This window comes from Xenopus tropicalis, chromosome 3, assembly GCF_000004195.4.
Source record: "Xenopus tropicalis strain Nigerian chromosome 3, UCB_Xtro_10.0, whole genome shotgun sequence".
Classification (NCBI taxonomy): Eukaryota; Metazoa; Chordata; class Amphibia; order Anura; family Pipidae; genus Xenopus; species Xenopus tropicalis.
Window position 1 is genome coordinate 24288036 of NC_030679.2, and position 22621 is coordinate 24310656.

At 36.2% G+C, this 22621-nt stretch overlaps 1 protein-coding gene across 1 annotated transcript; it reads left to right on the forward strand.

The window, feature by feature from the left end:
- The first annotated feature begins 407 nt into the window (after positions 1-407).
- On the forward strand, positions 408-21671 carry gabra6 (gamma-aminobutyric acid (GABA) A receptor, alpha 6). The gene is made up of 10 exons (XM_031898733.1): positions 408-652; positions 723-841; positions 1336-1403; positions 6242-6462; positions 8414-8496; positions 11024-11167; positions 16092-16244; positions 18015-18262; positions 20434-20745; positions 21438-21671. The coding sequence occupies exons 1-9, from the start codon at positions 615-617 to the stop codon at positions 20725-20727; spliced, it is 1368 nt and encodes a 455-aa protein (XP_031754593.1). The 5' UTR covers positions 408-614; the 3' UTR covers positions 20728-20745; positions 21438-21671.
- Positions 21672-22621: the final 950 nt, after the last annotated feature.

The following is a 22621-nucleotide window of genomic DNA, read 5'->3' on the forward strand; positions in this document are numbered from 1 at the left end:
TTAGTGATTAGGGATGTAATGATTACAGCTAAACATATTAAGTACATTATAAACAAATTAGAGTAATAGTTTAAGGCTAATGAATCAATTGTTCATGTTTAATTATATAATCCATACATTAGTTAATTAAAGTGTATTAGCCAGTTTTTCATGTTATTGTTAAATTAATTAAATGAAAGTACTACATTAGAATAAAAATGCTTTTTTGATAAGGAAATCACGCATAATCACCTTTCAGTAGAAATAGTACAAACATGGGTCGTTTAGCGACAAAGCTTTCCAGATAATTCTATGCCAAAACTAACTGTGGATTTCTTCCTGGTAATCTTCTGTAATGCCTTATTAGATTATTGTCAATGCTCTCCATCCATGCACGGCCCCTTCAAACACTAAATCCCTGAGCTGAGCAAGTCAGATGAGTCTTAACTGTGATAGAGAAATCAAAGAGCAAAAACAGAAGAAAAAACAAAACACATTGTCTGTGTTACTCGAACTTGTATCGATATCCAGATGGGGAACTGAGGAAAATCATGGCATCTGTAACTCTCCTTGGTTGACTGAGCAAAGCGACTCTTTTTTGTTTTGTCTTGGAAACTTTCAGTTGCAGTGGTATCATGGCATCTTTTATTATGTGGATATACATATTCCTATGGTGAGTACAACTGTAGATACTTAGGAAATGTTGTCTGTTATGAAAAGACTAATATTATATGTTTCTATAGTACAGGAAAAGCACTAGGAAACAATATCACTGCTGCAAATCTGCATTCTGAAAATATAACCCGGATACTTGATAGGCTGCTGGACGGTTATGACAACAGACTCCGACCTAGCTTTGGAGGTAACATTATGCAATGATATCATTGACGTTAGTATTAATCGATTTCATATGATCAAAACACTTGACTTATATACATACTGAAACACTGTACAATGAAACATATATTTGTTCTGATTTTGTATTTTCATTTAGTTTTCCTTGTTGTTATATCTTAATATATATATGTAAACATATCTATATCTATATATATATATATATGTATAAAAACACATGTAACAGGTTTCATTTCATAGTACTGTTCAATTCTGAATTATTATTAGAGCCTGCTATATTTTTGATGCTTCTTACAAAGATGTTAACAGTAAATATAGTAGCCCTATTGAAATGGTTTGCATTGTAATTGTGCTAAAATATTGCTAGATTAGGATTATAATTCCTAAAACTAGATATATTGTTCACTATCTGATCTTTAAATACATTGTGCTTAAATCTTCTAGAATCGAGGGGCAGTTTATTATCTTTATAATCAGATTCTTCCCTTACATTTTTCACAGGTCCCGTGACTGAAGTCAAAACAGACATATATGTGACCAGTTTTGGCCCTGTATCAGATGTCGATATGGTAAGAATTATTTATAGTCATATATCTAAATCAATAAGGTTGCTAAAAAAGAATAAAGCAAACTTACTCGTAGCCCGTTCCTTTATTAAGATGCATTTATCTTGCACAGTATTTAAGCAAACTGATTAGTACAGATTACTTAGCTTAATCTTCTTGTCATTGTCAACCTACAGAAAGGAGTGCCCTATTTAGTACATTTTTTGGCATATTCTTTGTTTCATTTTATAAAAAAAAGAGTCAATTTTATTACATTTCAACACAAATTTTATCTTGTTTGATAGTAATTTATGACCCCAAAGTATGTAAGGAACTATAGTCTGAATTCCCGAGCTGTTTAAAGCTGTATTGCTGTTTACCAAAGCTGATTAACAATGATGTCACGCAACACGCTGTGTAGTCAACAACATGATTTGTAATGTAGAATTAGCACGTTGCTTTATAAGTGACTATTTGCCCACAGCATTGAAGCAATTTAGTAAATGGCTTTGAAAGCCTTGTTATGTAGTAGCATAAAATATGAATTATTGCTTTTAAAGCCTTTTGCGCTGCCTGTGTTACTATAGAAGGGTTGTATTCGTTTTCCATTTTATAAATATAATGAAAGATTAAAATAACATGGTTAAGGGAGACACTTTAATTATAAATATCAAAATAGAAATCACACTTTGAAACAGCAACGTCCACGGGATCTATAAGAAAACATTAAAATATAAATGATGCTATAAATTAATATGGTCATTTAAAGTTATTTCTATGTAGAAGAATGTCACAGATGAAGATCCTTTACAGGCTAAATGGCAAGGTTCGGGGTTGTTTTATTTTTTTATTTTTATCACGGACTATAATAAGGTAATTTAAGACATTAGTTAGGGGAGCATATTATAAGTGACAGGTCACCCAAGTACTGCAGCTGCCACCATTTGAGATGACCCAGGGGATAACAGGAAGTGATGAAAAAGTTGCGGTTGCATCAAAAAAAGTTTTGGTTGTGTCAAAAAAAGTTCTGGTTGCATCAAAAAAGTTCCAATTGCTTTAAATACTTTGCAGTTGTGTAAAAAAAAGTTGCAGCCGAGCACATCAAAAACGTCTACAGTAGCCGCGTTTTGTAAATTTTTAGCTATTTTGCAAATTTTGGGGTGAACCGAAACAGGACAGATTCGCTTATTACTATGCCACACACAACTGATATATTATCAAGTAAGCAGATGCAAACTTAACCTAAATTTCACCTTTTTGCAAAATAAAAGTAGCAATTCAGTACAACAGGGGGTACTCTAGTATATACTATAAAGGAAGGGTTTGCTTGTCATTTAAACTGGCTGATATCCCCGACAGCCAAAAAACTTTTAGTGGGTGTTAGTAATTGCTATTTAATGGCACTCTAGTGCTACTGTTGTAGCAATACTATTCTTTATAGAAAGCATCCCATGTCCAACATCCAGTTGTTAAATGACAACTCTACTGGGAGTTTTGATTCAGAAATATATAAAAGCTACAGATTATCTGACCATATTAAAGCAACTATTGCAAAAAGTACTGGGGAAAAGTCCTAGGGGTGCAAGAACCTCTGCCATCTTCTTTCTTTTCTCTGCACCTTTGCTCCGGCCCCCTGTTGTGAACATATGTAGTACAGTAAAAGACTGACTATTTTTCTGTTAAGTTCCAATTTCTCTCTACTGTGCATGTGTATACTCCAGTATCCAGTGGAAGTGATCCATAGCACCATAGCGAGGAAGCTGTGGCACCAGTGAGCAGGTGTGGGTGGAGATTGGATGCAACCGACGGGTCCAGTGGAAGTAATCGATTGACTGACCCTGGATGAGAGGGATTGTGAATGGTGGGGGGAGGTGAATGCGATCAACAGATCTAGGGAGGCAAAACCTTGATTTTTGGCCCTGGATGCTGCACAAATTAGAATAGTACTTTGAGCCAGTATTTTATTTAATGAAGAGTAGTGATTGTCCAGGATTTAAAATAAGTTATTATATTTAGGGGCGGGGGCTAATAAATTGACATCCCCAGTGATTCAGTGTTTCCTTCTTCTTTAATACATGATTTGACCTGGTGTTGGGTATAATTCTTTGAGTTGCACACATAGGTGCGTGAAGTTGCTCCAGTTACATTACAAGCAATTGAAGAACTTGTAATTACATTTCCAATTCCCACCCATATGCTGCCCATTATGTCACAGGAGCAAGCCTAAAGCAGATAGATTTTTAAAAGATCTTTTCATTATCGTAGGACCAAGCTTATCTTGAAAGGATTGTTAAAAAGTACGATTTGCACATCAATAGTGATGTTGCATGTGTAATTTTTTTCCGTGGCCGATTTCACGAAAAATGCCGAAATGCAGAAAATTGCCGCAAATCTATGTCTGGCAAAAAATTTTGACCATCACTACACATCAACGAAAAATGAAAATTTCAAGTCATATCGTCTAGTTGAAGATAAGAAAACTACCTACTTGGTCCTGCCAACAGTTGAACAATGGCTAAATTTAATTGCTTACTATGAAAAGTTATAAACTCTCCAAATGATTTTCTGACTGATGTTGGATGAAATGTGCAAATGTTTGGTGCCCACTAATCTTACAATAATTTGACAAACTTGTCAGATTGCATTGCAATTGGTCATTAGGGAGAGAAAAATCTTCACCTTTGCCGATTCTGTGCATTTAGTAAAATCTTTGCATATCTTGCATATGGTGCAAAGTTTTGCTCCAGTTTACATTAAGTAGAATTATTCTGGTGTAGACATTGGTGTTTAAGATGTATGCTAAAAACACCTATATTAATTCTTATAAACGAATAAAGATTATTGAATGGGGGCATTTGTAGGAACATTTTAGAACCGAAAGTCTTGAAAATCTTTGCACAGAACAAGGAATACATCTGGTGTCCCCTTGTCATTATTTTTACTAGTGAAAGGCTAAGAAAATTAAAAATAGTCTCAGAAACACAGATACCATTCTGAACCCTGTCCAGTCAGATTTTGACATGATAAGTTTTTACCAGACATACTTTTTTAGGCTATTGTTAGTCACAAGGATAATGGTTGTACGCCATGGGATTAGACCCATGGGGGGAAAATTGCCATAATATCATATTGTGTTAGAAAACATCCCCTAGCATGTGCTTTCACAATGCATTAAGTATTTAATACTCTGCAGTGTAATACTCTGTATTCATTTCTACCTCAAATAAAGTAGTGATGAGCGAATTTTTTCACCAATTATGGATTCACAGCAAATTTCCGAATTTTGCCATTGGCAAATTATTTTGCAAAACTTCAGCGAAAATCCACCACAAACAAATTTGCCTCAAAATGTCAAAATAGGTGCACGTCAAAAATAGGTGCAATTGCACCAAAATGGGTGCAGTTGTGTCATTTCACAAATTTTCTTAGCGGTTTGCAAATTTTTCGCTCATCACTGATGCTAAGTGAATCTGATCCTAGTTAGGCCCAGGCTCAGTTTGAGTAAGCTATGTATTCAAATGCAAAAGTTGCTCATTGTGAGCACAGTGGGAATCATAACCCTAGTAGGAGAAAAATATATGAACCCAACTCTGAAAAAGAATTAAGCATTGTGCCAACTTTGCACTTGTTTAGTAAATGAGTATATGTCATGAAACATTATTTTATGAGTGGGAGAAGGGAAGGTGAGTCCTTCAGGCAGGGGCTGTTACAGGATGGAGGAGGCGTGGACAGGACGTAGGGGGTGTAGAGAAGATGGGACAGGACAGGATAGAACAGGACGGAGGGGCGTAGACCAAGCACGACTAGACAGAACAGGACGGAGCGGGCATAGACCAGACAGGTCAGGACGGAGCGGGCGTAGACCAGATGGGACCAGACAGGACAGGACGGAGTGGGCGTAGACCAGACAGGACAGGACGGAGCAGGCGTAGACCAGATGGGACCAGACAGGACGGAGCGGGCGAAGACCAGGTGGGACAGAGCAGACAAAGGCAAGATCAGGCAGGACCAAGACTGAGGACTGAGGAGAGAGGAGTGAGGAGCAAGGAGCGAAAACAGGAACAAGACAAAGGGGCAAGGAAGCAAGGCTAAGGAGCAGAGAAGAGAATAAACAAGACAAGAAGCCAGAACAGGAAACAAAAGCTAGGGGCAGGCCACAGTGCTTAATGAAACCAAATGTTCAGGCACTGAGTGTGAGGAGGGCTGGGCTTATATAGGGTGACTCCACCTAGCCAATAAGGGTGCTGGGGTGATGTCACCAAACCCAGGACACAGGTGAAAGGCAACATACAGAAATCACCGCTTGACGGCTGCTCTCCTAGCTCAATGGTTAGGGCGAGCAACAACAACCAGGAGGTCCCGGGTTCAAACCCCAGCAGACCCTTACAGCATAATCTTCATAATTTTCTAAAGTGTATTACTACAGTTATATGCCACTGTATGACTTTTATCATTTTGACTTTTTCAATAATGAGTGGAGTATTTCAACTTATTAAAACTCGCCAAATTGCAGTCTATCACAAAGTTCAGAAAGAAAAGTCTAATTCAATTTATTTTGCATTTTTAATCCCAAATTATGCATTTGCATCTAATTAATGCACACATTTCTTTGCCTAATTTGCTTTTGAATAGTCAAACCATTTTGTACTGCTTGATTAACTTTTTGTTTAGTGAATCGTTATGCAAACCACTCCATTCCCTTCCCCCTCAGATAGGGTTTTTTTTAGTCAACTTCTTAATGTAATAGGATTAGAATCATTAAGTGCTGACAGAAGTCTGGATAACATCCTACAGTAGTTAAGTTGATGATTACATTTTTGTTGTTTTGAGCTGAAAACTGAACACATTTCAATTTCCTGTAGGAATATACAATGGACATATTTTTTCGCCAGACATGGGTTGATGAACGACTCAAATTTGATGGACCAACAGAAATACTTAGGTTGAACAACTTAATGGTCAGTAAAATCTGGACTCCAGACACTTTTTTCAGGAATGGCAAAAAGTCTATTGCTCACAATATGACAACCCCCAATAAACTCTTTCGGATCATGCAGAATGGAACAGTGCTCTACACAATGAGGTGAGAAGGAAAAATCATGAGAGAATGTTTACTTGACAAAGACTTTTATCAGGTTTTCGTACAACCAATATGTTTAATAAGTTCCCAAAAATGTGTCAATTAAAAAATAAATAAATGATACAATGAATAAGTGAATGGATAGGGGTCTATAGGGATCTTTTTGAAATAGTTTCTCAATCTTTATTAATTCTGAAAGATTTTAACATGTTGTATACAGTAAATGCAGTATATATAGTACTTTCCTTCTTTTGCATTTCATTGTGTGCTTTTGCAATTTTTACTGCATAAATTCTTCAGGGTAGATGACTTTGTCCTTTTCAACCCATGATACAACAAGGAGAAAGTTTTATTAACTTGTGAACTTGAGTTTTCTTGACACTCTATTTTTGGGGGAAAAAAAATTAATTCAACTTGATCAATACATAGTTGCATATCCCACTGACATCTAGAGAATTGTTTTCATTCTAATGTACACGATTGATACATGTTTAAAAACCTCAAGCTAATAAACTCAAAAACATTCAAGGTAGCACAAAAGGGGCAGATTTATCAAAATGTGAGATCAGAGCGCACCACAGAAAAATTCAGTCACTTAAAGTTCCTTACTTTATTAGGATTTCTATAATTTTATTTATCAAATAGTGAACTTTTACTTTCACCTATTGATAAATACGATTCTAAAAATTCCATAGGAATGAATAGAAAATCAGTGAATTTTTCTGTGGTGCTCTCTAATCTCCCATTTTAATCATTCTGTCCCAATCTGAATCATGTGAAAAGCATGTTCTCACATTTTATTAAATTTACTCTATATTGAATTTGTAACATTTCTGGAAGGAATATATATGAAGAGACCAATGGCTTTTTTTGCATAGTTATAGAGGAGGAGTTGAGAAAAAACTGAGGAAATTTTATATAAATAAATAAAAATTTGCCAAATTGTTTGTAAAAATTCCTATTCTAAAATGCAATATTTTACATAGAAAATATTTGTTGTCCTAGATTTTGTATATCTTTAAACTTGTTATACATAAGGGGACCCTGAAAAAAATCAGGGACCTCAATGGGGGCTGTATCGTGTTCTGTAATCATACCACTAGCAGTACTCATAATTAGCCAATAATAGTGATGAGCGAATTTTTTCACCAGGCATGGATTCGCAGCGAATTTACGGATTTCGCCATTGGCGAATTGTTTTGTGAAGCTTCTACGAAACTTCTACAAAAATTAGACGTCGAAAAATTTGCCAAACATCAAAAAAAAGTTGCAACAGTGTCAAAATGGGTAAAAAAAAAAGTTGCACAAAATGGTCACGCAACACCCATGTTTTGCAAATTTTTCAGTAGTTTTGTAAATTTGTCATTAAAGTGAAATGGGACAGATTCACTCATCACTAACCAATAATAGGGGAACTACCCTAGGGTACTGTTTAGCTAAAGACCCCACCACAATTTCTAACAATAGTTAATGTGCAAATGCATCGTTCAACTGCCAGATTGATTTGCACGTGTACAACTGGCTCTGCAGGTTAGGCTCTATATAAATAATATAGCTTATATTATATTCTGATAAATACAAAGTACTTTATATAGTTACATTTACTGAATATACTTTAAGGAAGCTCAGGTTAGGTCTTACAGTATATCAGCATTCATGTGCATCAGTTGCATCAACAGGAAACCAAAGTCTATACAAGAGAAGACAAAAACATAACAATACTGAAGGCCCTATTGTGCAAGTATATGTTAGTTCTCAATAATAAGCAAGTATTTTCATTATACAGAAATTTCATACATTTCTCATTATTAATTTGTTTTTATGTCAGATAAAACACAAAATGTTATATCTTTTGAATTCATTTTTTTATTCTTGTTCCTTCTGTGACCCATATTGAAAAACACTTTTGAAAATGGATTTAGAATATATTACATTATTCCTGTTTTTATTTTAGGTTGACAATAAAAGCTGAGTGCCCAATGAGACTAATGAATTTCCCAATGGATGGACATGCCTGCCCTCTAAAGTTTGGGAGCTGTATGTTTGTAATACAGTGATTTTATTGTACTTCTCTTTAATATATCCCTCTGTAGAACCCATACTAAGAAGACTTGACTGTTTTGACAATACAACAACAATCATTTTGGGGCAGATTTATCAAAATGTGAGATTAGAGGTTAATACATAATGCTCACCCATGTTATATTCATTACTGTGGGATTTTTAGAAGGGCATTTATCAATAGGTGAAAGTTAGAACTCCCCATTTGATAAATATGCTTCAAAAAATCCCATAGGAATGAATAGAATGTGGGTGAGTTTTTATGTATTAAGCTTCAATCTCACATTTTGATAAATCTGCCCCTAACAGTTTTAAAACACAGAATTCAAGTTTGTCCACTTGAATCCCAACAATGTATACTTTATCGAATGTCTATAACATTATTTATAACCTAAGCATATTCAAGAGACCCACTCTTGCTATTAAAAGCTCCACCTGTGTTTTTGCAAATATCTAGAAAAATGTTTTAAAATATTGCCATCGGCAGAGTCTAGAAAAATTTAAACTTCATGACACACAGACAGTTTAACAATGTTGGGGCCCATTCATTAAACCACAATTTTTGTGTGTTTAAAATCACAATTGGAAGAAATTCAGAGTAACCACGATAATTTCTGATGTTTGAAAATGTCAAGAAAATTCTTTTCTCAGTCGTACCAAAATATCATGGTTGCAATCCAAAAATCATTAAATTTTTGGATCTGAACGATTGTAAACGGCATGAAAACCTTTCTGGCTTTGAAACCTTCAATGTATGATTTTGGAAGCCTTCCATAGGACTCAATGGCACTCTACAAATAGAATCGGTTAACATGTGCTTACACAGTGAAAATAGCTTCTTGCAGCCCCAGGTGCACGCTGTACCCACTGCCCGGGCAGATAAATTCAAGAATGAAGAAAACAGCAGCACTCCGGTTGTTTTGAAAAATGTGAATCTTTGGCACTTAGTAAAGATTCACATTTTTCAAAACAACCGGAGTGCTGCTGTTTTCTTCATTCAATGGCACTCTACAGATACAACCTGGCCAAAAGATAGTCATGATGCCAAAGCTTGGATGAATTTCCGAAATGTTTGTAGTCGTTGCAAAAATTACAACTTTTTCGTGGAAGTTAACGAAAACCATGAAAAAGTAATGGAATTTTAACAAAAATATTGGACATAACAAAAAGTTCTATAAATTAGAAAATATATGATTTTTTTCTCAAAAAAAAATGTGTGGTTTAATGAATGGACCATGATGTGTCTCTCAGGGATAATCAGAGAAATCAAAACACCAACCCCCAGGAAAAGACTCTTTGACTTTTGTCCTATTGCTTCTTTATGTAAAGAGAGAGAGAGACACCTTAAAACCAGTGGTTTCCTGGGCATATTTATTATAGATCAAATTTGGGAATTAAGAAAAATTCCTATTTCCAGTCCGATATATTTATCAATGTAACACTACATTCTTGACTGTCAGGAAAAATAAGGGCCTAATTTATCATTGCTCAAGCCTTCGGGCCCAGTCTCTTGGGTACAGTGCTTATTCTATTAACAAAATTAGGTCATCTAAAAAATGAAAGCTCACTTAAAGGAGAAGGAAAGGTAAAAACTAAGTAAGCTTTATCAGAAAGGTCTATGTAAATACAGCCATAAGCACTCACAGAAACAATGCAATGAGTCCTCCACATAAAGAAACAGGATTTCTTGTCTCCTTTTTTGTTAACATGTTCTTCAGGTATCTGACTTCCTCTCTCAGAAAAATCCTTCTTCCTGGGGCAGTTCTCTCCTCTCTCTCCCCTTTCCTGCTCGCCCTCCCATAAGAATTCATAAAACTCACTCCCCCCACCCTTAGGAATGTATGATCTGAGCTATAACGGCTAGAGCTACAGCAGGAAGCTATGAAGACCAAGCTAAAATGGCAGCTGCAATCTTAAACAAACAGAGAAAGCTAGAGCTGTAACTCTGTTATGATAAAGTTTTCTGCAGAATAAATATAGCGGTCTAGGTGGCTCTAATTGGAAGTAAAATGCCAAAATGACTTTCCTTCTCCTTTAAACTGGGTCATTGTCTGAAATAATGTTTGTTTAGATTTTGTCTGTATGAGGCAATCTCCTCAAACCTATTTATTTGTTTTTAGATCAGTTAGTAATGAACTTGAACTAGCCCTAGACTAATATGATAAAAAAAAAAGTTCAATAGACTACAAAATCAGCCAGGCTAAATAGACATTTACATCTGCATGCCATTATGCCATTGTCACATGTGCTGTTTTGAGATAGTAGCTGATATCGGTGAAAAGCACCATAGGCTTTCAGACCCTTGATTATTAACGGAAATCCCAAAACAATTTGTGCGGTTTCTAGCAATAATTAGTTAGCGGATAATGATATATAGACCTAATTATTATACAGAATAGCAGCAATGCTTTGCAATCTTCACAAATTTTTTTTTTTTTTTCAAAAACTGTTTTCCTGTTTGGTATATCCCTTATCCTGTCTTTTTTTTTTACCTTTTACAAAGATGCCTATCCAAAAAGCGAAATAGTCTACACTTGGAAAAAAGGACCATTGTATTCTGTTGAGGTACCAGAGGAATCTTCAAGTCTCCTCCAGTATGATCTAGTTGGACAAAAAGTTTCAAGTGAGACACTGTTATCAAATACAGGTAAAACACTTCTATGTATTTAGATAAAAAAAATGTTAGCCCTTTGTGTCTTTGCAGTCCCCAATGTCCTTGTGGATCCAACAACAACAAAAAAATAGTTCTGACCAATTTGACATGTGGATTTTTAATTCCATTCAACAATATTTGGACATTGTCCTTGAATGAAATGATGTTTAAGTCTTTGTAAGATGTGAAAGGCTCAATCTGTAGTGCTTCTCTTAGAAATTCAATAATGATTTTCATTTGTGCTAAGAAGATAACGTTTTGTACTAAATTTCAGTCTGTCCTTGAGCCTACAAGGGTTTTTTTGGATTATTATACAGTATTATTACATTGTAAAACATATCTTGTTGTGTTGGCATTAGTGATTGAATTGATCATGTCTGCATTTTGTTTTTGGCATCTACCGTATATACTCGAGTATAAGCCGATCCAAATATAAGCCGAGGTACCTAATTTTACCTAAAAAAACTGGAAAAACTTATTGACTCGAGCCTAGGGGAAATGCAGCAGCTACTGCTAAGTTTTTTTTTTGTAACTGTCAGGCAAGTTTGGGAAGGCTAAGGAAGCTGCCATACTAAGTAATGATAGTAATGATAAGATGGAAATCCAAGCAACTGGCAAGCTTTGGTAAATATCATATATACCATATATACAGAGTAAGTGAAGCACGCTGTGTTCTGCATGTGAGCCACACTGAGTGGCAGCATTATGTGCTAGAAAATATTGGCCTCTGTTCTCATAACATAGCCATAACAGTTAACTTACTCCTTGTCCTTCAGGGTGCTGTAAAGATTTTCCATATGAGATCCTCAGAGGCAGCCACGTTGTGTGCGCTCCCATAATACACGCTGTGTGCTCGTCCTTTGCATGAGATCCTCAGGGGCACCCACGCTGTGTACGCTCCCATAATATTTGCGAGCTGTAAGCCCTTCCTGTGCATCAAGCCGGCGAGCACAAATCTGTGAGATCCTCAGGGGCACCCATGCTGTGTATGCTCCCATAGTTATTGGTGAGCTGTAAGTCCTTCCTGCACATTCGCGCTCGCCCTCAGGGACACCCACGCTGAGTATGTTCCCCTAGTTATTGGTGAGGTGTAAAGCCGTCATGCATTTGAAACCGGCGAGCGCGAATGTGCCTGAACATACCTGAACATAAAATGAGCTGGTGAGCTCTAAGCCCTTCCTGCACAATTCGCGCTCGCCCTCAGGGACACCCACGCTGTGTATGCTCCCTAGTTATCGGTGGGATGTAAAGCTGTCATACATTTGAAACCGGCGAGCGCGAATGTGTGCGTGTCCGTCAGTTATTCCACGGGGGTGCGAGCGCAGGGAATGACATCTTCAAATCTATATACTCGAGTATAAGCCAAGGTTGACTTTTTCAGCACATTTTTGGTGCTGAAAAACTCGGCTTATACTCGAGTATATACGGTAATTAACCAATGCCCCAAATTACAGGCCAAAAAAGTTGGTCTTATTTATTGATTGAATATTTTCTTTCACTCATAAGAGAAGGTTAATGTCTTTATACAGCCTGACTAACGCTGCATCTGTTTTACACCATGTATTATAAATCATGAACTCTTCTATGAAACGCAAACCTGACTTATACATATTTTAATCCCCATATGTATTAACCTGCATTTATCAATATCAGTATTGAACTCTGTCTTATATTAGCCCCAATATAGCTTTTTGTCAGTGCTAACAAATAACTGAAAGGTGACACACAAATTATCAGTAGGGAAAGGGAGCAATCCTCCAAACGGGCATGTAAAAAAGTTCAAGAAGCCTATGGCTAAGTGTTAATAGAACACAAAATGCATAAGGCTGCTCTTTATGTGTGCAAAATAACATTCTTGAACTTCTTTTACATGTTCAGAAAAGAGAGGATTCAGAGAAGGGCAACTAAGCAGGTAAAGGGTATGGAAAGTCTCATTTATGAAGAAAGACTGGCCAAGTTGGGGTTGTTTACACTGGAGATGAGATGCTTAAGGGGGGATGTATAAATATATCAGGGGGTCCTATAATAATCTCCCTGATGCTTTATTTACCAGTAGATCCTTCCACCGGACACAAGGGCAACCATTCTGATTACAAGAAAGGAGGTTTCTTCTGAATGATCAGAAAGGCGTTTTTACAGAGAGCTGTGAAGTTCAGGAATTCTCTCCCTGAATCAGTTGTACTGGCTGATACATTAGAAAGCTTCAAGAAGGGGTTGGATGGCTTTTTAGAAAGCGAGAGTTTTTTTGCCTTCCTCTGCATCAACTAGCAGTTAGGCAGCTTATATATAGCCATTAAGGTTGAACTTGATGGACGTGTCTTTTTTCAACCTAACTTACTATGTTAATATGTAAGAAACATCCAAACCACTTATAAGACCCTAAAGAAATCTGACCTCACAACATCATCAGGCAGGGCATTTTACAGCCTCACCCTCTCACCGCCATGATTGTGAAGTACCATTTGGTTGGTTTCAAAAGAAAAGTGTGACAGAGTAGCCTCCTGTTATTTTGTTCTTATCTGTGAGGAAAAAAATATATTTGAAACTTGTCTTGAATATGCTTTAAAGTATTTGTAATGACATTATGTCCCACACCTTTTCCCCTGATAAATCCAACTTAGTCTTTCCTCATTGTTTAATTCTTGCAGTTTAGTTGCACATCTTAGCAGCACTCTTTCCAACTTATTAATATCCTTCCGACAACCTGCAGGCCAAAAAGGCACTATATACTCAAGGTGAGAACTTCCCAGCGTTGTATAAAGAGGCTAAATTAGGCTTTCATACAGCAGGTCAGAGAAAGAGACTGATTTATTATTTTAGCAGACACTGACTGACTTTGCCTAGAGTTGCAAGGTCTGTTATCCACAAGAACCATTCTCAGGCCTCCAGTTTAGTGCCAAACAGAATGATTCAAATTCCCTGAACTGCACGTGTAATAATAATTGGGGTTACAGACTTGAATAACAATTATACAGAGATACAAGATACTTGTCTTAGACATATGGCATGCATATTTTGAGTGCCGGGGCCTTCCTGCAGAGAATAGTGGTCATCAAAAATGCGCTCAAGTGGCACTGACTTGTGGCAAAAATACCTTCTGCTTCCATTAAGACCTGCTTATCTACTAGAGATGTAGCGAACCTCACAAAAAAAGTTCGCGAACTTCCGCCAAAAAGTGCGAACTTTTGCGAACTTTGCGAACCCCATAGACTTCAATGGGAAGGCGAACTTTAAAACCTAGAAAAGCCATTTCTGGCCAGAAAACTGATTTTAAAGTTGTTTAAAGGGTGCCACGACCTGGACAGTGGCATGCAGGAGGGGGATCAAGGGCAAAAATTTCTCTGAAAAATACGTTGTTAACACGGCGTTGCGTTTTGTGCTGTAAAGGGCAGAAATCACACTACATTCCTAAACTTGTGTAATAAACTGCTTTAAAACGTCCGGCGTCTACATGCCAATCAAGTTGTGTAAAGGTTACAGCCGGTTCACACGCAAAGACAAAACGCCGCAGTAGTGGATACGGAATATATTATTGCTGGTGGAAAAACATCGCTCAGGTGATTTTATTGCAATGTCACTACTATGTGTAACGTGTTTGGGGCACTACTATGAATAACAGCAAACAGCACTGGACACGTTAAAGAACAGTAACTTAAATTAAAAAAAAAAAAATTAATAATAAAAAAAAAGTGATCTCTTGTTGGCGCTGGGGGTGAACTACTAGGAGCAGCACACCAGTCCCCAACACAGCTAGACTAATAGCACTCGGCTCTATAAATTACAGTAGCAAAGTAAAAAAACACAAATAAAAAAAAATGATGTGAATGTGTGGTTGGTGCTTAGTGCACTACTATGAGCAGCACACCTGTCTCCAACACACACAGACGGAGCTGCAGTACACAATGAAAAGAAGACTAGAGTAACAGTAATCAGAAAATAAAAGCAGTCCTTACAAGGACTATTGGGTTACAGCAGATGAGATCAGCAGGACAGCTGCCCACAGCAGCTACATACAGAGCAGTAGAAAGTAGATTACTAGTCAGCAAAGCTACCTAAACTGTCCCTCAACCCCCTGCACAGCTCTCTCCCTATGCTAACTCATTAAGCACACACAGGCAGAATGTAAAATGGCTGCTGGGCTTCGGTTTATATATAGAAGGGAGTGGTCCGGGGGTGGTCCAGGAGGGAGAGCTGCCTGATTGGCTGCCATGTATCTGCTGGCTCTGGGGTGAGAGGTCAAAATTTGGCTCCAGCTAAGGCGAACCCAAAATTGCGAACTTCGCTAAAAGTTCGCGAACTTGCGAACTTGCGAACACCCGATTTTCGTGCGAATTAGTTCTCCGGCGAACAGTTCGCTACATCTCTATTATCTACCCCATCAGCGAAATAAGTGAGTAGGATGATATGTCAAGTATCTAATCCACCTCTTTGTGTGGTCAAGTTTTGGGGCCAAAATTGCCCCACCTTCCAGTATTTCGTACTAAGATTGAGAAAAAGAATGATAAAGTGGCATTGCCTAAAATAAAACTAAGTTAGACAAGGTGCTGCATATGTTAATATATTTATGTTCTCACACTGTTCTCTGTATATTATAGTCAAAGCAGAGCAAGAGAACTGAATAATCTAACTTCTATATTTCTACAGGGGAATATATTATAATGACAGTGCATTTCTACTTGCAAAGGAAAATGGGCTATTTCGTGATACAGACTTATATTCCCTGCATAATGACAGTCGTTCTCTCTCAGGTTTCATTTTGGATCAACAAGGAGTCAGTTCCTGCCAGAACTGTTTTTGGTATGGCCTTCGCCAAATCTTTGCCATACTGTGTGTTCCACCAACCTCCAGGCACTGCTTCATGAATTCATTTCATCTTCCATTATTTAATGTATGCTTCTGTGTGCTTGTGTGTTTGTAGGTGAATATTCACTACAAGTAGTCATGTTTTTCCTTCAGAGGAAAATAGGATACTATATCATTCATACATACATCCCATGCAGCATGACTGTTGTTCTGTCTCAAGTTGTCTTTTGGATCAACAAAGAATCAGTTCCAGCCCGGACTGTTGCTGGTATGACATTTTATGTTTGCTGATTGCTGATAGCTATTTCACCCTATCATTATTCTCCTCTAGAGTACTTTCAATAATTTTTTAAGACTTTCCAATGAATGCTTCTATATCTTCTTATCTTAGTTTTCACTACATTCCTTTCCTGGTTACAATTTCCAGAATCTATGTTTTACTGTATTTGTAAATTATGGAGACCATTTACTAAATGTGGGATTTATTTTTTCCAATTCAGACTTTTAGTGCTAAAAGTTGCAGAAAAAAAAAAGTCCCAACTTTTCCAAGATTTACTATGCGACAAAATGGCAAAAAAACTGAATTTAACAATTCACCAGCTAATAATTGGCAAAACTATGTAGAAGTCAATGGCAGATGTCCCTTCCCTGGAGGATTGTTCTTTCGCTTTAAAACTTCAAAAGTTTCGCATTTTTTATTTTTTTTGCGTGACAATTCAAAAAAGTAGAGGTTCGGTGCAACTTTTTCCTGCACTGACTTTTTCAGTTCAGACTTCTAAGTAAATGTCAGACATTTATGGGAATGAGTTTATTCGATTTTTAAAAAAAAAAAAAAAGATGAGAAATGTTATAGTTTTAGTAAGTAGACAGTTTTGTAAGGTGTATTTAAAAATGACGGGGCACAAAAACACTATGATGTTACAAACATAATACATTTTTATGGAAGCCATGTAAGGCTACAAACCAAGGGCTAATTTATCAACATTAGTGATAGGCAAAATAATTCGGCAGGCATGGATTCAAAGTGAATTTCCATGTTTTGGCATTGGCGGATTTTTTTGCAAAATGGGGGTCAAAATTTGCAGTGCGAGAAATAATTGTTGCATCAAAAAATTGTGACTTAAAAAAAAGTTGCGTGCGTCGCAACAAACCCAATTTTTTTTAGCCTCACAACATTTTTGCCGTTTCATGAATTTTGCACCATTTCGCAAATCTTTTGAAAGATTTGCAAACTTTTTTCCGAAGCAAAAAGGGACAGATTCACTAATAAACATTCAATTTTGAATTCTTATCAAAACAAATTTTTTTTTGTTTTAAAATGCATGAATTTAAATTAAGGCTTCCAAAACTGAAATGTTCAAATTTCAATAGAAAACTTCGGCATCTAAAAGTTTGCAAGTTGATGTAAAAGTCAATGGAAATGATCCTAAACAAAATTTAGTTTTTTTTTCTCAGTTTCTCAATTTTTCAATTTTTTTTAAAAGTTTGTAGACATATTAAAAATAATGAATAGAATACAAATTCAATACATCTGGGATTTTTTTCACGATGTAATCTGTCAAGTTTTTTTTATATTTACATTTTTTCATTAAAAAGTTGGTAGAATTTAGAGCTTATTTGAATTGGAAAAAAAACTCTACAATTAACAAATTCAAAATTTGACAAATATGCCTTTTTTATATATAAAATTCAATACATCTGGGTTTTTTTCACGGTGTAATTTGAAATTTTTTTATATTTACATTTTTTGATTAAAAAGTTGGTAGAATTTAGAGCTTATTTGAATTGGAAAAAAAACTCTACAATTAACAAATTCAAAATTTGACAAATATGCCTTTTTTATATATAAAATTCAATACATCTGGGTTTTTTTCACGGTGTAATTTGAAGTTTTTTTATATTTACATTTTTTCATTAAAAAGTTGGTAGAATTTAGAGCTTATTTGAATTGGAAAAAAACTCTAAAATTTACAAATTCAAAATTTGACCAATATGCCTTTTTTATATATTGTATATTATATATTCTTCTCTTTGACAGGTATCACAACTGTTCTAACAATGACCACATTGAGTATAAGCGCCCGTCATTCCTTCCCGAAAGTCTCATATGCAACGGCAATGGACTGGTTCATAGCAGTGTGCTTTGCCTTTGTATTTTCCGCATTAATTGAGTTTGCTGCTGTGAACTATTTTACTAATCTCCAGATTCAGAAAACAATGATGAAGGCTGCCAAGAAAGCAGCTCTAGCAGCGGCAACTGCAAGGGCAGAAAATGAGTTTGTTACGGTAATAGATTTGTATTTCTTTCACAAGTCCAATAGTAAGAGAGTCAGGCAGAAATGGGAATGCAAAATAAAAGATAAATATTATAGTAATTATTAAGAGGATCCCAAAAAACCCAAAGCAGACTTGTTGATACATATAAGCTTATTACAGATATGTATTATTGTAATTTAATATGACAAAAAAAATCTGTTTTTTATAGCAAATACCAATATTAAATACCAATAGTATAGAATAGAATGTCACTTTCAAATAAATGAGCTCACAGCAATCTTCCCAGATAGTTGTAAGAATTTTTGCTTATTGTGTAGTATTGGATTGACAGGCACCTATAAATGTCTTGTTTATCCTATCTACAGTGTATACTATATCAGAATCACACAAGGGATGGTGTAAAAGGACAGGAGCAACAGCCCATGCCCCAGCAGCATTGCTGGTACACTCAAAAACCTGTACAGGTATCGGACCCCTTATCCGGAAACCCATTATCCAGAAAGTTCCACATTACGGAAAGGCCATCTCCCATAGACTCCATTTTAATCAAATAATTCACATTTTTATTAATGATTTCCTTTTTCTCTGTAATAATAAAACAGTACCTTGTACTTGATTCCAACCAAGATATAATCAATCTATATTGGAGCCAAAACAATCCTATTGGGCTTAATTACTGTTTATATAATTTTTTTAGCAGACTTAGGGGGGCATTTATTAATCCACGAACGTCCGAAAAGAGTCCGATTGCTTTTTTTTCATTATGATCTGTATTTTTGCGATTTTTTCGTCACCGACGCAAAAAAGTCGCAATCCGTTTTTTTCCCATTCAGGATTCGGATTTGTGGATTAGTAAATCTCCCCCTTAAGGTAGGAGATCCGAATTATGGAAAGACCCCTTATCCAAAAAACCCCAGGTCTCGAGCATTCTGGATAAGGGGTCCCATACCTGTACGCACTGAAGATTTACATCAACAAATAATGCTCTGCTATACATTTGTTTCTCTCATTTGTGTCTCTGGCATTTATAAAATGGCAAATCAGCTGCATTGTACATTTCAATGAACTTAAATAGGAACAGAGCCTTCATAACTGCCAGGCTCGGAACATTCCCCAATATATTTTGGAAGATTAAAATAACAATCACTTTTATATTGTTGAAATAAAGCATAGGTTGCAGGTTATTTTAAACAAGCATGCTATTTGTACCAGGTTTGTAAGTATGTAGTGCCAATTCCTTGTTTCTTAGTTGTCAAAACATAATACTTCATAATACAACATCATAATTCCGTACTTAGACGGAACGAATATGTAAATTACTGCTGAAAAACCATTACAGCTACATTAAAGGAGAACTAAATCTTTCTTAACTAAAGAAGTAGGGCAGAAATGTTGTACATTATGTTTTTGGCTTCAGTACCAGCCCAAGGCAACCCCAGCCCTTTAGCAGGGAAGATCTGTGCCCCCAAAGATGCCCCAGTAGCCCCCCATCTTCCTTTCTGCTGATTCACTGCCCATGCTCTGTGCTGCTGGCACTTACCTGAGCTTAGGGACTGACTCACAATATACTGTATATATAGAATATAATTCACAATACAATGCTAATTAGTAATTAATCCAGATTCTCATTGCTTGGCAGCATTTTATATATATATATATATATATATATATATATATATAGGTGCTTGAGAGAGGGTCAGCACTCACAGGACTTATACAAACAAATTATTTTATTAAAGAGGAGACTAACGTTTCGGCTAGCACTCTAGCCTTTTTCACTTTGAAAAAGGCTAGAGTGCTAGCCGAAACGTTAGTCTCCTCTAATAATTTGTTTGTATAAGTCCTGTGAGTGCTGACCCTCTCTCAAGCACCTTCAACATTATTTGGACCTGCACCCAGGCAACAGCAACTTATCTATACGTGAGTGCCGGCATTTACTTGGAAGTTTATATATATATATATATATATACATATATATATATATATATATACTGTATCTACTGAATCTACTTTTAGAAGTAAGTTCAGCATATATCATAAGGCATTTTTACCCATATTTGTTTTTAGGTTTCAGTTCTCTCTTAAGTCTTATTTTCACGGCCAATATGTTTATATAAATCTGAAAATGAATTATCAAAATGTAGTCCTACATTAAATAGTATGTCTTTATGGTTTCACAGCTTTCCGACTCAAACTGCAATTTAAAAAAAAGAATCAATTCAGTGGCCTCTCAAGGGAACCAGTCAACTGAAGGCGACTTGCCACTCTATGAAGATTCCCCATATAATGAACAAACCGATATCCCCACCAGAGATCATATGCTATCGGATACCACCTCCAGTCAGCACACAGGAACCAGTAAAATAGACAAGTATGCTAGAATTCTGTTTCCACTGTCGTTTGCTGGATTCAACTTGGTTTATTGGGTTGTTTATTTATCAAAAGACACAATGGACATTATACGCAGTGACTGAACCCAAAAGTTACAAAAGGTAAGTGTATTGCTGCAGTATCTGGAGTCAAATATACTGGATTTATTGAAAATAAAGATTTTATCTAATGCCTTTTGATTTAATTCATAGAGTTGGGAAACACTATAATTTAGAACATACTGTAAACTTAAGGCAGCACTTATCAGTTAAGAATAAAACAATGTTGCTGCTTAGGTTACAGATTTCCAGATTGCAGGGATGATCATTGGGGCAATGGCGCATGGAATAATATGCCAAATATGATTTTTACTATCAATAAACAAATGTTTACATTGACCCTCTAGCTCACTCCCACTAATAGAAAAAACGTGGTTTTTGTCTGGTGTCTTGGCAGACAAATTGTGATACCGACCCTTTGGGGGCTCCGATAGTTGAAAGCGGACTCAGTTACAGTTAGCAGTATACATACAGTACAGTACATATAGCAAAATTAAGTCTGCTTATCCTCCCCATCTATGACTGTAATCTTCTTAGAAGTGAACTGATTCTGGGAATGGGCCAGTCTGTTGGCAACATTTTGTTCAATGTTTGGATGGATTCCTTGGCTGGCCCACTTGATCCAGTCCTCAAAGCCTCTGTCAGCATAATGTACTGTATAGTATTGTCTAAAGAAATGTCTACATATCCACTATTGGATGCCAGAAAAAAATATATATTGCTCATTTTTTTTTTCTTGTTTTTTGTCTTTTTAGAATTGTAATGAGTATGAAGAGTATGGCATTAAAGAAAATCCAGCAAGATCCCTGCCTTAAAAGAGACAATGTCAATAACAGTCATGTAAATAAGGAATATTGTTTGTAGTTAAATGGACAACATAATATTATATTATTATACCATTATGAAAAATAAATGTTAATAAATGATTTTCTGAATAAAGTGTACAAATGATCCAGTTATTACAAATAAAAAATACTGCATTTTTGACGAAAATAAATCCATTATTCAGAATGCTTGGGACTTGATCCCAACTAAGATATAATTACCCCTTATTGGGGGCAGAACAGCCCTATTGGGTTTATTTAATGGTTAAATGATTCCCCTTTCTCTGTAATAATAAAACAGTACCTGTACTTGATCCCAACTAAGATATAATTAATCCTTATTGGGGGCAGAACAGCCCTATTGGGTTTATTTAATGGTTAAATGATTCCCTTTTCTCTGTAATAATAAAACAGTACCTGTACTTGATCCCAACTAAGATATAATTACCCCTTATTGGGGGCAGAACAGCCCTATTGGGTTTATTTAATGGTTAAATGATTCCCTTTTCTCTGTAATAATAAAACAGTACCTGTACTTGATCCCAACTAATATATAATTACCCCTTATTGGGGCAGAACAGCCCTATTGGGTTTATTTAATGGTTAAATGATTCCCTTTTCTCTGTAATAATAAAACAGTACCTGTACTTGATCCCAACTAATATATAATTACCCCTTATTGGGGCAGAACAGCCCTATTGGGTTTATTTAATGGTTAAATGATTCCCTTTTCTCTGTAATAATAAAACAGTACCTGTACTTGATCCCAACTAAGATATCATTAATCCTTATTGGAGGTAAAACAAGCATACAATATTTTAAATGATTTTTAGTAGACTTAAGGTATGGAGATCCAAATTACAGTAAGATCCCTTATCCGGAAAACTCCAGGTCCCAAGCATTCTGGATAACAGGTCCCATACCTGTAATTCCCTATACAAGTAAGGCAGTGTGCATACAGCCAAAAAGGGTGCATTGTCAGGCCCGGATTTGTGGAGAGGCCACAAAGGCCCGGGCCTAGGGCGGCAGAAGTTTAGGGGCGGCATGCCGCCCCGCCGCAAAAAAAAATTTAAATTTGGCTCCCATACGGAGCAGTCGGGACCTCTCCCCACTGC

Bases quoted from the DNA above. Each gene is read 5' to 3' on its own strand.
- gabra6 (XM_031898733.1), top strand. From the start codon at position 615: ATGGCATCTTTTATTATGTGGATATACATATTCCTATG. The intron at 16,245-18,014 runs GTATGACATTTT...TCTCTTTGACAG, and splicing joins TCCAGCCCGGACTGTTGCTG to GTATCACAACTGTTCTAACA. The intron at 18,263-20,433 runs GTAATAGATTTG...ATGGTTTCACAG, and splicing joins CAGAAAATGAGTTTGTTACG to CTTTCCGACTCAAACTGCAA.